This window comes from Ammodytes marinus (assembly GCF_949987685.1).
Source record: "Ammodytes marinus genome assembly, chromosome: 16".
Classification (NCBI taxonomy): Eukaryota; Metazoa; Chordata; class Actinopteri; order Uranoscopiformes; family Ammodytidae; genus Ammodytes; species Ammodytes marinus.
The window spans coordinates 27,881,502-27,893,350 of record NC_137220.1 but is presented as its reverse complement, the minus strand read 5'-3'; the positions used below and the strand labels follow the sequence as shown (position 1 = coordinate 27,893,350).

Genomic DNA, 11,849 nt, shown 5'->3' with positions numbered 1-11,849 from the left:
ACCGATTTGAAGAGGACATGGCTAGCACATTATCGTTAGAAGAAATGTATAATATATAGAAAGAAGAACATTTTGCAAAAGAAAAAGTCTATGAGAAGTGATACAAATACAATTTACTGCAATGTACTTACTGTACAGACCTTCATACTCGAGGGTTCATGTGTAAACATATTTCTTGATGTGCTTATTGCACTTTGGCACTGCTCTTCAGTTTTGCATGAGGCTGCTGGAGTCCAGACTGCACAGTGCGGTAGGTCGACACAGAGGCTGGCTTCATACGTTCAGCCTCGATCAAGGAACCAATTACATATATTTTCCTACCGTCGGATTACGACAGTGAGCCATAACGGATACGAAGTCAAACAACTTGATTTCTATGTATAACATAGAACAAGTCGCTCGAAGTTGATGAGAGTGTAACTTCGAGTGTATTAAATGGACTATGCACTGTGCTCAAAGGATGATGTCTGCACAGCTCTGTTTGTTGGCATGTTTCATTCTGAAGGTAGGCCTGACTTTGGGTTTGGGGAAAAACCAAGACATCCAATTTACATTTCTATTACCTGCGGGCAGCACAGAGTGTTTTTACCAAACAACCAGAGGGAACGACAACATGGAAGTTGAATACCAGGTAATATATTCTTCCCTCTTATCTTTTTTATCGTGTCTGTCTGTCTGTTTTTCTGGTCTACAGTGAGTGAGAGTCAGTGCAATGTTGCATTTAACGTGTTGGATATAGCTTTAGTAAAGTTTGTGAATATCTAACTGAAAAACACGTGAGCAGGCTTTGGACTTTAATCTTGCATGCAGAGAGATAAGACAAACCACTCCCGCTATTGTTGGAAATACCTGTCCTGACACAGGGCATAGGGGGGGGGGGGGGGGCATAGGTAAACACGCAACCTGCACAAGCAAGTTTAAATGACTTTCATAACATATTTTTGTCATCTTTGTAACATTCGATCTCTTATGAGTTTCTTACATTGGTCTATCTAGTCATTTTATGGCAGCGACCTTTGCGTTGCTTCAGCTCCCTCCATCATCACCACTCATTCTGCTACTGTGCTCTCTGCATCGGATGCCTCGCTGTGACTCAACCTGGAGCTTTCTGAGCGTGGACTCAGAGAAGAGTATGACAGGATTACGTGAAATGGTCACTGGAACACAAGACACACGATGCGACCAAGATAGTCAAGAAAAAGTCAACTCATCGGTTGTCTTTTCTCAAAGACAGTCTCCTAGATTAGCCTGTGAGGTCGAAGGCCGCCTCATGGTGTGAAATATCTGGTATAGGCTTGATGTGATAAAACCTTCTGAAGTCACTGAATCCACGTCAGGGCTATTGAACTGTGTTGGACATTGAGCTCTCCTTTTTTACCAGAGAGAAGAGAAAGTTATGGGTAAAGACAGATACACACACTGTCCAGTTATCCTTGTGGCATATTATGAGAGCTGGGTTGTCTCTCAGTTTGGCTATCAGGGCTTTAATTTGAATTTCATACAGCCATTTGCCCAGACAGTCTATAGCTTGAGCTTCAGCATGTGCCTGGAGTAAAATGGTGAAGATAACTCTGAGTGAGTTCTTCTGGGTGACTGACTTGGAGCCTGGTTATCATGCATTACTGATCATTCTCCATTTGTTTGTTTAACAGGTGATAGCTGGGTCAGGTCTGGACGTTGGCTTTGCCCTCATCTCGCCCAGCGGATACAAGCTGGTTTCTGACTTCAGGAGTTCTGATGGCATTCACATGTGGGTCACCTCCATGCTTTTGATTTGATGCTATTGTTGTTGTTTAAACAAATATAAGTGGAGTCAGTGATTCTGTTGTCCAAATCATTTTGTCAGAATCAGTGAATATCTCCTTATGATCCGCTACCTGTCTGTACTGTGTGTGCGCTAAAATCAAATCCAGTGTTTTTGCACTGTCTAGGCTCTGAGTCTGTTAACAGGCAAATTGCTAGCTACGGTGGACCCCCTTTGTTTTCAAACCATTTTTTTTTTACATTCCAGTTTACAGAGGCTAGGCGGTAGCCTGGCTCCGCCCGCCTACCTACATCCGGCCAAATTTCATTTTCCCTTCAGTAGTCAGTCTGGTGATGGGGCGTATTAGTGGGATCCTGCTCGAACAGATTTCTGTGTGTCCAATCAGCGAACAGAGCGAGTGGCTGAGAACGATGACGTCAAAGTCGCGCTCCAGTTTCGTTCTTTTATACTCGGAAGAAGGAGATTTCCGACTTGGTAGTTCCGAGTTTCGACCTGTCTGTGTTCCAGTGCATCTGCTCGCGAAAGTATGGACGCCAACAACCTTTCTCGTCCAAATAACTAAACATTAGGCTCTAACAAGTTACCGTTGCCAGGTACCGGTAGATCCATAGACCACAATATGTAATGAAGTCGGAAATTTCCGAGTTCCCTGTCCAACTGGAACGCACCGCCAGAAGCCGGCTCATGACACACGTGACGACCAAACATTATGCGATTGGTTGGCTAATCCAGAGTGGCACTGGGCAGATCCAATAGTTTTAAACTTCAACAGACACCCGCCTCCAAGTGAGTGAACGTTTTCCAATTACAGCACTTCCAGACCTTCTGTACAAATGAAATGAAGTACGATGGTCTAGTTGGACCAGGCTAGCTAGGCGGTGTATTAACACTGGATTTTCTTTCAGCACACAAACAGTATGGACAGATAACGTAATTTGAGGAGATATTCACAGATTTTGACAAAAGTGGTTTTGACGCGCGTTCTCCAGAATCACTGACTCCACCTTGAACCACGATGAAGCAGGCCAGAAGTAAGGAGTTGATTGATTGTTTGAGTTTACAGCAGCATTCCCTCCCCCTTTCTAAAAACAAACCTCACGTTAGGTCGTTTCCAAAATGTAACACTTTGGTTGCGTTCCGAATCGCATACTTTCTACTATATAGTATGTAGAAAAAATATTTAGGATGTCCCGATTCTTGTGGCCAGATTTACGATGGTTAGAAGTACCCGGATGTCCTACTTCATGCGGCCAAGATTGTTAGTGTCCAAAACTGCATCCTATTTGGGCGATTCTGACCCACAATCCAGTGCGCACGTGAAGTGACGTCACATCGACGAAGCCTCCATATGAAAACAAACAGAGATGCGACGGATATAAAAGCAAGAGGCAAGATCAAGGCGCAATGTTATGATGAAATAAGAGAGTAAAGTATGTCCCAATAGTATGCCTACTGCATCCTAACTAGATTCTTTTTATCGTTGGATGTAGTATGAATAGAAAAAAGAAAGAGTATGCAATTTGGAACGCAACCCTTATTTCATCCCTGCAGGGTGGATCCCACAGAGGGCGGAGACTACCGCTTGTGTTTTGACAACAGCTTCAGTAAACTGTCTGAGAAGATAGTGTTCTTTGAGGTGATCATCAACAGTCAGAGCAGTGCAGGTGCAGGCCCAGACCAGTGGGCCAACGTGGCCACCACAGATAGTCTGGTGGAGTACCAGCTGGAGGACATCAGGGTGAGTGGGCTGTTAGATATATGCTGGAGCCAGGAATCCCCTTCAGACGACACCTGAATTTCTGATGTCCTTGTTTTTGATGTTCACACACCGCAGCACTGACTTTAATCTCCTCCTGTCTGCCCTTCTTCTCTGGCTCTCCCAGGCGATGCTGGACTCAGTGTACCAGCACCTGCAGAGGAGCCTCCAGGTGCAGGCCTCCCTGCGGGCCTTTGAGGCCAGGGACCGCTACCTGCTGGAGGACAACCTGTGGCGGGTCTCCTTCTGGTCCTGCCTCAACCTGCTTGTCATGCTGGCCGTCGCTGCGGCTCAAATCTACACCCTGCAGCACCTCTTTGATGACACCAAGAGGGTGTGCACATAGTCACAACACAACTCTTCCTTGAACCTCCAGCCAAGAGAGAGCAACAACTAAAAGTGAATTTAAAGGGATAGTTCACACTATTTTAAAATTGATTCATCATGCTCTGGCAACTTTTATATTGAAGCCAAACAAGACTTCCTTTGATGTTTTGTAAAATTGTGATTCCAGCCACATAGGCACCAGAAAATCACCTTTACAATACAAAAAAATGGCGCGCACACACACGGACATTCACATACAGAATATCCATAACACACATTAAATACTTGCAGCACTGATATATGTTAAGGCAAGATACGGCAGGCAAAAAAAAAAAATCCAAACACTGGTCAATTTTAAGATCTTTGGCTATTTTGCTCCAATAACATGTCTTCTTTCACACTAGTAAAAATAAAAGTTCCAAAATGTGCATTTAGGTGTTTATTTAACTAAACCTTGTCTCTTCGCGGCTGTATACAGGGCTTTTTGAAAGTCTGTGAACCCCTTGAGCATTTTGGAATTTTATTGTGTTTAACCATTATTAATTCATTTTTATCAATACCAGTATTTTTTATATGAAATAACATGTTTGTTTATCAATTCAACATTTTTCTTTTCCAGAAATCAACTGTTAAAAGAGATAAAACAAATTATTTGCCAACTGTTGTATGTGCAAAAGTTTGTGAACCCTAAGCTGCATTGCTTAAATCGAACAGGTAAAAACAATCAGGTGGGCCAAACTGATTGATGAAATAGACCAATGTAATGAGAGATCTTTAGGGAAGAAATTGGGTGGCACAAGTTAAAACAAAGAAAAAAACAAGTCAGTTTAAGCCCACCCAACTGAACCCATACAGGTCAGACATGCTAAAAGGGGAAACAAATCTCAGAGGATCTCAGGAATAGAGTTATGATGTTGCACATTTGTCTGGGGACAGCTATACATTCATATAAAAAAGTTTGAGCTCCATCCGTCCACCGTGAGGCAAATCATCTACAAATGGAGAGCTTTAAGAGTGACTGAACATCTGCCTAGAAGTGGACTTCCTTCAATAATATCCTCAAGCGCCACAAGAAAAGGGATTTTTCAGGTAAAAGCCAACCCAAACATTACATCTGGAGTTCTGCAGACCATTTGCCCCCACCGTTCTTCACTTGGGAGAAGGTTCTCTTGGTGGTAGGCAGAGTTGCGTTTTTGCCCAAACGTGGCGGTTTTGGTTATGACCAAACAGTTCAATTTTGGACTAATCTGTCCACAGAAAAGACTTCAGGTATCTCCAGGTGCTCTCTGGCAAAGTTGTGACAAGCAGTTTTGTTCTTTTTTGAGAGCAGAGGCTTCTTCAGCAACCCTCCCTTGAAAGCCATGTTGACTGAGTGTTCTCCTTATTGTGGAACCATGCACATCTGTCCCAGATTGTGGATATTTTTGAAGGAAGTCCACTTCTAGGCAGATGTTCAGTCACTCTTAAAGCTCTCCATTTGTAGATGATTTGCCTCACGGTGGACCGATGGAGCTCAAACTTTTTTTAAATTAATTTATAGCTGTCCCCAGACAAATGTGCAGCATCACAACTCTATTCCTGAGATCCTCTGAGATTGTTTTCCCTTTTGGCATGTCTGACCTGTATGGGTTCACTTTGGTGAGCCTAAACTGACCTGGTTTGATCTCTGTTTTATCTAGTGCCACCCAATTTCTTCCCTAAAGATCTCTCATTGGTCTATTTCATCAATCAGTTTGGCCCACCTGATTGTGTTTACTTGCTCGATTTAAGCAATGCAGCTCAGGGTTCACAAACTTTTGCAGATACAAAAGTTGGCAAATAATTTGTTTTATCTCTTTTAACAATTGATTTCTGGAAAAGAAAAATGTTGAATTGATAAACAAACATCTGTTATTTCATATAAAAAATACGGGTATTGATAAAATGAATTAATAATGGTTAAACACAATAAAATTCCAAAATGCTCAAGGGGTTCACATACTTTCAAACAGCACTGTATATAGGACAACCTTCTTTAACGAACATTATCTATACAATATTTTTCTTTCAATACTCTGAACAGCACATCTCAACTCCTAAAGCACTTAAATCAACTAAACTTTCCATAATCGTTCTAGGCACTTTTCTGAAGGTTATAACAGAGGGTTTTGTTCATACAGTATGTTGCATATAGAAAATGCATTTTAAGACATGCTCATAGTATTTTTTGATTTATAAAATTTAAAAAAGCTGTAATTAAAACGTTCTGTACAAACTTTGGAAAATATGTTGTGAAGTGAAATGAATGTTACCGCTAGCTTTAACCAACATGTATATTTTCATTTTTTAAAGACATGCAAAGGTATGTGTAGCTACTAACTAGTTAGATATTTCATGTGTATTCAAACAAAAGTAAATAATCAACTGCAAAGTTCTTATGATTTATGTGTTACATGTTACTGTTTTTCACCCGCAGTGTCTCACCTTCTCGTCATTGGCGAAGCTAAACAACCACAGCTATTCTCACTGGAATCTTTTATTGAATTTTAGATACATTTCACATCAGAACCTGGCCAATTTTTTTTAATAAAACCAATAACCAAAACAATTTAAAACCTCACCTGAGGTACTGTCAAATAAAAGATATAGTTTTCACTTTTCCACAAACACACCTAAAAGATTTACTGTGATTAAAATACATGTAGCCTATTTACATAGTCATAAAAGCAATCTCCCGGATCCATTTCTCGATGTGGAAGTTAAATAGGCAGTTTAGTTTAGTTAGCAATCTAGTCTTGGCAAAAACAGTAACTTCCTTGCCATTATTTAGATACATTGCTATCACCTGTCTCATGCAATTGCACTTGCTGGTAAAAACACCCATAATGCAGTAGGGCAGAACCTATTGTGCATTTCATTCACTACCACTATATTTTCTCACACTGTGCAGAGACTTCCTGGCACTGCTCAGCTCCCTCAGCCTTCAATAGCAGTGTCTGTCATATATCATTCATATTCCACAGTCATGCTCTACCACCTGGTAAGCAGTTATCTTTATCAGAGAACGGAGCCATGCTACAATAATAAAAACATTCTCATGTTTAAGTGTCTTTATGACTTGGCACTTTATCTGCTAATTTATCGACAATAGTACAATCGCCATCCATTTAAAATGAGTTTTTCTTCAAATAAATAATGAAGTCTTCTAGGAAAGAGTGTGGCGTACACTGGGAAACAGGAAATCTATGCATTAGATGTATGTGTGCAGTGAGATGTCACAGTGAGATGGATCAATAATGAATAACTTGTATGTGTTACTGACTCTCATATTACTCATTTAGGCAAGTCATAGCATTGTTGAAACTTTTTTTTTGAATGAATTGAAAATCTATAGTTCTTCTGGTCATCCTGCTTTCATGTGCACCTCAGGCTGTTCAAGATCACCACTGGTTTCGACGGGGAGCCGGGCGCCTGTTTAGGAAGAATCAACCAAAATTAATCTCTTAAACTTTGGACATGCACTTTGACAGGTACTACAAAGTCCAGTCATTGGAACAGTGAGGGTGTTTGTAATAAGGCAATTTCTGTTCGCTTAGAGACATCCTTCACCTATGATATGAATAGATACATAAACCTGTGTTTAAAAATCGAAGCAGCAGTTTAAGGGGAAGGTAATTTTGAAATCAATCCTTTTCAAGCTGTACAGGTGGGAGATTGGAGCCACAGAAACAGACAAATCTTACCAGCGGCTGTAATGCTTTTTCTTAAGATTCCATATAATGTTCTGTTCAAATATTCCTAATGGCATGTTCTGAGAGCAGAGCCGGCCCGAGGCATAAGCGAACTAAGCGGTCGCTTAGGGCCCCCGACCGCCAGGGGGGCCCCCTTTTTTTTTTGTGTGTGTTTGATATTAACATCATATTATGCAAATGTGAGTTATCATACAAAAAAAGGAATAAAATGTTTTGGTCTAGATAATTAATAGCCTAAAAATTCCATCAGTTCATCTGGGAGGTAATCCGAAATGATCTGATCATGTCACGTTCACATCCATGCATGTATTGAGTTTATTTAAAAACATTTGGAAATGGGGCTGCCCTCAGTTGCCCATGCACTGTGTATAGTCTATAGCCTATTTCAGCCTCGTCTGTGGAAAAAAAGATACAGTAGCTGGGAAACAGAGTTCTTCTGCTTCGTTCCTCTCACTGCATCTAAATGCATTCACTATATTACAGAGAAATATGTCCCGTAAAAGAGCAAGAGCTCCAAGCCCAACCCAGAGGACCCTCCATAATATTTTATTTTATATTAATATTTTTATGGAAAATCCATGTGTCCTTCTTCAATAGCTTCTCATTCATTCATCCCAGTGTCTCCAAATTATTTGTTCACACCAAATTTCTCAGATTCTTAATTTTCCTCTCAAAGTGCACCAGATTCATTCATTTCACTTTAAAAAGGTTAAAAAAATCTCCGGGGGGGGGGGGGGGGCATACCCCTGGACCACCCTAGGACGGTCTGAATCTCGGCTGTCTAATATTTTCGCACAGCTGCACAGTGGAGGCACTGGCGGAAAACACTGGGTATGTGAATTATATTTAACAAAGATCTATAGTTTCAGCAGCGCTAACATTGGAGAGGGGCCCCCTAATCATATTTCTCTTAGGGCCCCCTGAAGGCTTGGGCCGGCTCTGTCTGAGAGTAAAGAGCACTGCCTCTCTGCTACTGGCTCCCTGCCAGTAGAAGGTTGCCATAGGAACATTTAAAGGCTTCTGGCAGTCTGTATTGGTTTGGATGGAGGGAGGAAAGTGAGGAGAGGAAAAACAGGAGAGGCACTATGCACTATCCAAAAAAAAGAGAAGAGAGAGAGGATCACACAGGACACAAAGAGACACCAACCACCAGAGCGAGTCCCTTTATTGTACACAACACCTCTTTATTGACTCTCCATTCTAAAATCAGTTCATGTTGTTTATTCAAATCAATTCACTGCTACAGAGGCACTTGACAAGGGTTGGGAAAAGAGATGTTTGCAGGATGATGTCCAACCCCTTCCACCAGATTCAGAGGGGAGGGGAAAAGGAAGGAGGCACGGCACATTACTTAGGTACAAAAGGCAGGATGGCCACAACCTAATGTAATACAGGTCATTGACAGTCTGGGCTTCACACGGTTTGGCTTGAGTGACAGGTTAAAAGAGAATTTTAACAATATATGGCCAATAAAGTATTATCACATGATTTACTAACATTTGTGTGCCAGGAGCTTTTGGACGATCTAAAGCAGGGGTGCCCATTACGTCGATTAAGGCATTGTGGGTTGATCGCGAAGGCATTGGTAAAAAAAAAAATGTACTGGCTCAATATAGGCTCCTAAACTTTGAAGACCCCGAACAACTTTATTTAAAAAAATAAACAATGTACTGGCTCATTACAGGCCCCTAACCTTAGTAGGTAGGGGGGCATACAGAGATCTGGCACCAGTACATTTTTGATATTTTTTTAAATTCAATTTTTCGTGGCTACGAAGAGCAGGGGCCTATATTGAGGTATACTGTATTTTAAAAAAAAAAGGAAAGAGACTTCACAGAGAGATTTTTTAAACCTGTACATTTTTTCTTTCTGCTTTTTGGTAATTCTGTGTCCCCAAATCATTCCAGAAAATAGTACTAAATAGCTCACATAGGACGCATCTGATTTAGGCTTAGTATTCTTCTCAAAATGCACCAGATTGATAAATTTTACTTTAAAAGTTTCACATTTTTCTTCCGGGGGGCATGCCCCCGGACCCCCCTAACAGGCCCTGAGTATTACCTTAAAATCAAAAGAAATATTACACGTTTTGTGCTGTAAGACGGACTGTCAGGGGGCCTACGAAACCACTCAGCCCCAGGGCCTAATATGTTTTGCATTTTTATAGTAGGTAGATCTTCTTGACTTGGTCACTATAAAAGTAGCTCACAAGCTGAACACTTGTGGGCACCCCTGATCTTAAGTGAAGGGTTTTGAATCTAAAAAATAAAAAGCTTTTCAAAGTTTATTTGACTCCTTCTGACACTGTCACTGAACGCCAGGCCTGTAGAGAAATACAGGGTACGAATAGGCACACTGTCCGTCTGCTGCTTTAGACAGATTCACTGTTTTTTTTGTCTCGTCAGGTTGGCTAAATAAGTTTCTGTCCTCTGTTGAGAACAGTGAACAGTCTAGACAGCCTCTACACAGTGTGTGCTTTCGTACGCCACAATTCCAACCACCAATACTGATTCAACCAAACACAGAAACCCACATAGTAGCCCAACGTCACTCCCCGCTCCACCGACATGTTCAAGAAAAGGAGATTTGAAATGTTCAAATACCCTCAAAGATCAATCAAAAGATATTTATCATCAAATAATCACTGTTTTTTAACATGTTGGGCTTGGATTATCATCAATGGCATGTTCTTTTTCCTGAACCCTGATATTAAATGATATACAAGTGCCTACTCCCCAGTATAGGCCAGCTATATACAATCATAATAGAAATGCATGGAAGCAGAACTGATAGCAATAATAAAATGTCCTCGACAACTAAGCCAGAAAAAGATGGCCCAATTCCTAAATGCTTAATACCATCTTCATACTCTAAAATCATAGATACTTCCTTGTCTACATACCCCACCACTTCACCCAGTTGAACTTGTCTGTGCTGTGTGCTCTGCTCTATATGAATCAGTTAATCCAGGAATATACAAAGTCTCCCCGAAGGCTAAAAGGTCTCAAAGGGTTTCAACTGAAACTAAAGGGATTTAAATTCAAGGCTTTGACAAGCAGGAATTAGTGGAGATAAAGCATCCCACAAAGTGCAGACAGCCTTCTGTCTCTCTCTCTCTCTCTCTCCTGCGTTTTTTTGTATGCATAGTGTTCTATTTCAGATGACAACATACCTGCTGTGAGTGGCTTGTTGTAAAGGCTACATGGTTACAAGTGCTTGAATTATATTAGTCAATCTGGCTGACATCTTTTCACCCTGGAAAGATACTTAACAGAAGGCGGATGAAGCAACCCTCAGTCTGGTGCAGCCCTGCCCTGTGTCTTCTTATACTTAGTTTTTTCTGCAATTTCATTTTTAAAGCTACATTTATGACGCTCATTAAAAAGGACAACGTCACTCAAATAAAGTAACACTTGGGGGGGAGCAAACGACCTCACCACCAAAATAACAACAGTGATAAGAAGCTATTGTTCTTCAGTATGAAATCAGTTATGAAATGAAAACCAAGTAAAACATTAACAAACAGATTAAGTATGTATTTTACAGAAATATCTAGACTTGGGCATCTGTGCCAATGTAAAAGGGTGGAGGGAGGGGAGAGGAGAGCCAGCCGATAACAGTTAATAAGTTATGAAATGAGCTTCTGTCGGGGATCTTGTCAGTAGAAATAAACCAGTTATTATAATAATAATAAAAAAAAATATAAAGCTAAATGTATCTCACAGATCAGCTGGGTTTTATTTTGTATGACACAATTACCACAGCGTTTCAAATGTAATCTTCAAGTGGTTAAGGGCTTCCTTTCGTTCATGTGCACTGATAAAGGCGGTGTTAGCAGCTTTTTACATTGCCTGAAGAAATGAAAAATGAATACGGCTGGACGATGCACATTATGCAGCGCTAGCAGTCAGCCCCCTCCCTCGAGACCCTTTCCCCTGCCTTTTGGTCAGCCCCCTCCCTCGAGACCCTTCCCCTGCCTTTTGGTGTGCTGATACACACACCAACACACACAAACACACACACTAAGGTGGACTGGGCCACAGGTCTAGTCTAGCAGGGAGGGCTCAGCAGGGCGGATAATGGTGGGCCGGTGAGAAGGAGCACCGGGGGGTCTTCGGCTGCAGCGGGGAGAGAAGATACAGAACAAGGAGTGAGACGCTCACAGAGAGACAGGGGGAAAACCAAAACAACCCACAGAGAGAAGAGGGACAGAGAGGACAAGGGGAGAGCCAGAGAAAATTCAGGAGGAAAAATTGCCAAGAAAAAATAT

At 41.3% G+C, this 11,849-nt stretch overlaps 2 protein-coding genes across 5 annotated transcripts in view; one reads left to right on the top strand and one right to left on the bottom strand.

Annotated features, from left to right (window-relative positions):
- Positions 1-442: 442 nt before the first annotated feature.
- On the top strand, positions 443-3,867 carry tmed1a (transmembrane p24 trafficking protein 1a; the record flags this gene model as incomplete). Its single annotated transcript, XM_080043343.1, has 4 exons — positions 443-631; positions 1,653-1,750; positions 3,317-3,503; positions 3,649-3,867. 4 exons carry the CDS (start codon positions 443-445, stop codon positions 3,865-3,867), a joined length of 693 nt encoding a protein of 230 aa, XP_079899469.1.
- A 2,480-nt stretch (positions 3,868-6,347) lies between these two features.
- dnm2a (dynamin 2a) overlaps positions 6,348-11,849 on the bottom strand; it is a gene marked incomplete at its 3' end in the record, with an annotated part of 39,962 nt that continues 34,460 nt past the window's right edge. For 2 of the 4 annotated variants that reach the window (XR_013845265.1, XR_013845266.1), the window contains 2 exons: positions 11,546-11,697; positions 8,748-11,507 (listed from right to left, as the gene is read on the bottom strand). Coding sequence is in view for 2 of the 4 variants with exons in the window: in XM_080043848.1 (XP_079899974.1) it covers positions 11,625-11,697 (73 nt within the window). Of the gene's footprint in view, positions 7,299-8,747; positions 11,698-11,849 lie in introns of those variants that run through there. The other 2 variants (XM_080043849.1, XM_080043848.1) reach the window with 2 other exon arrangements.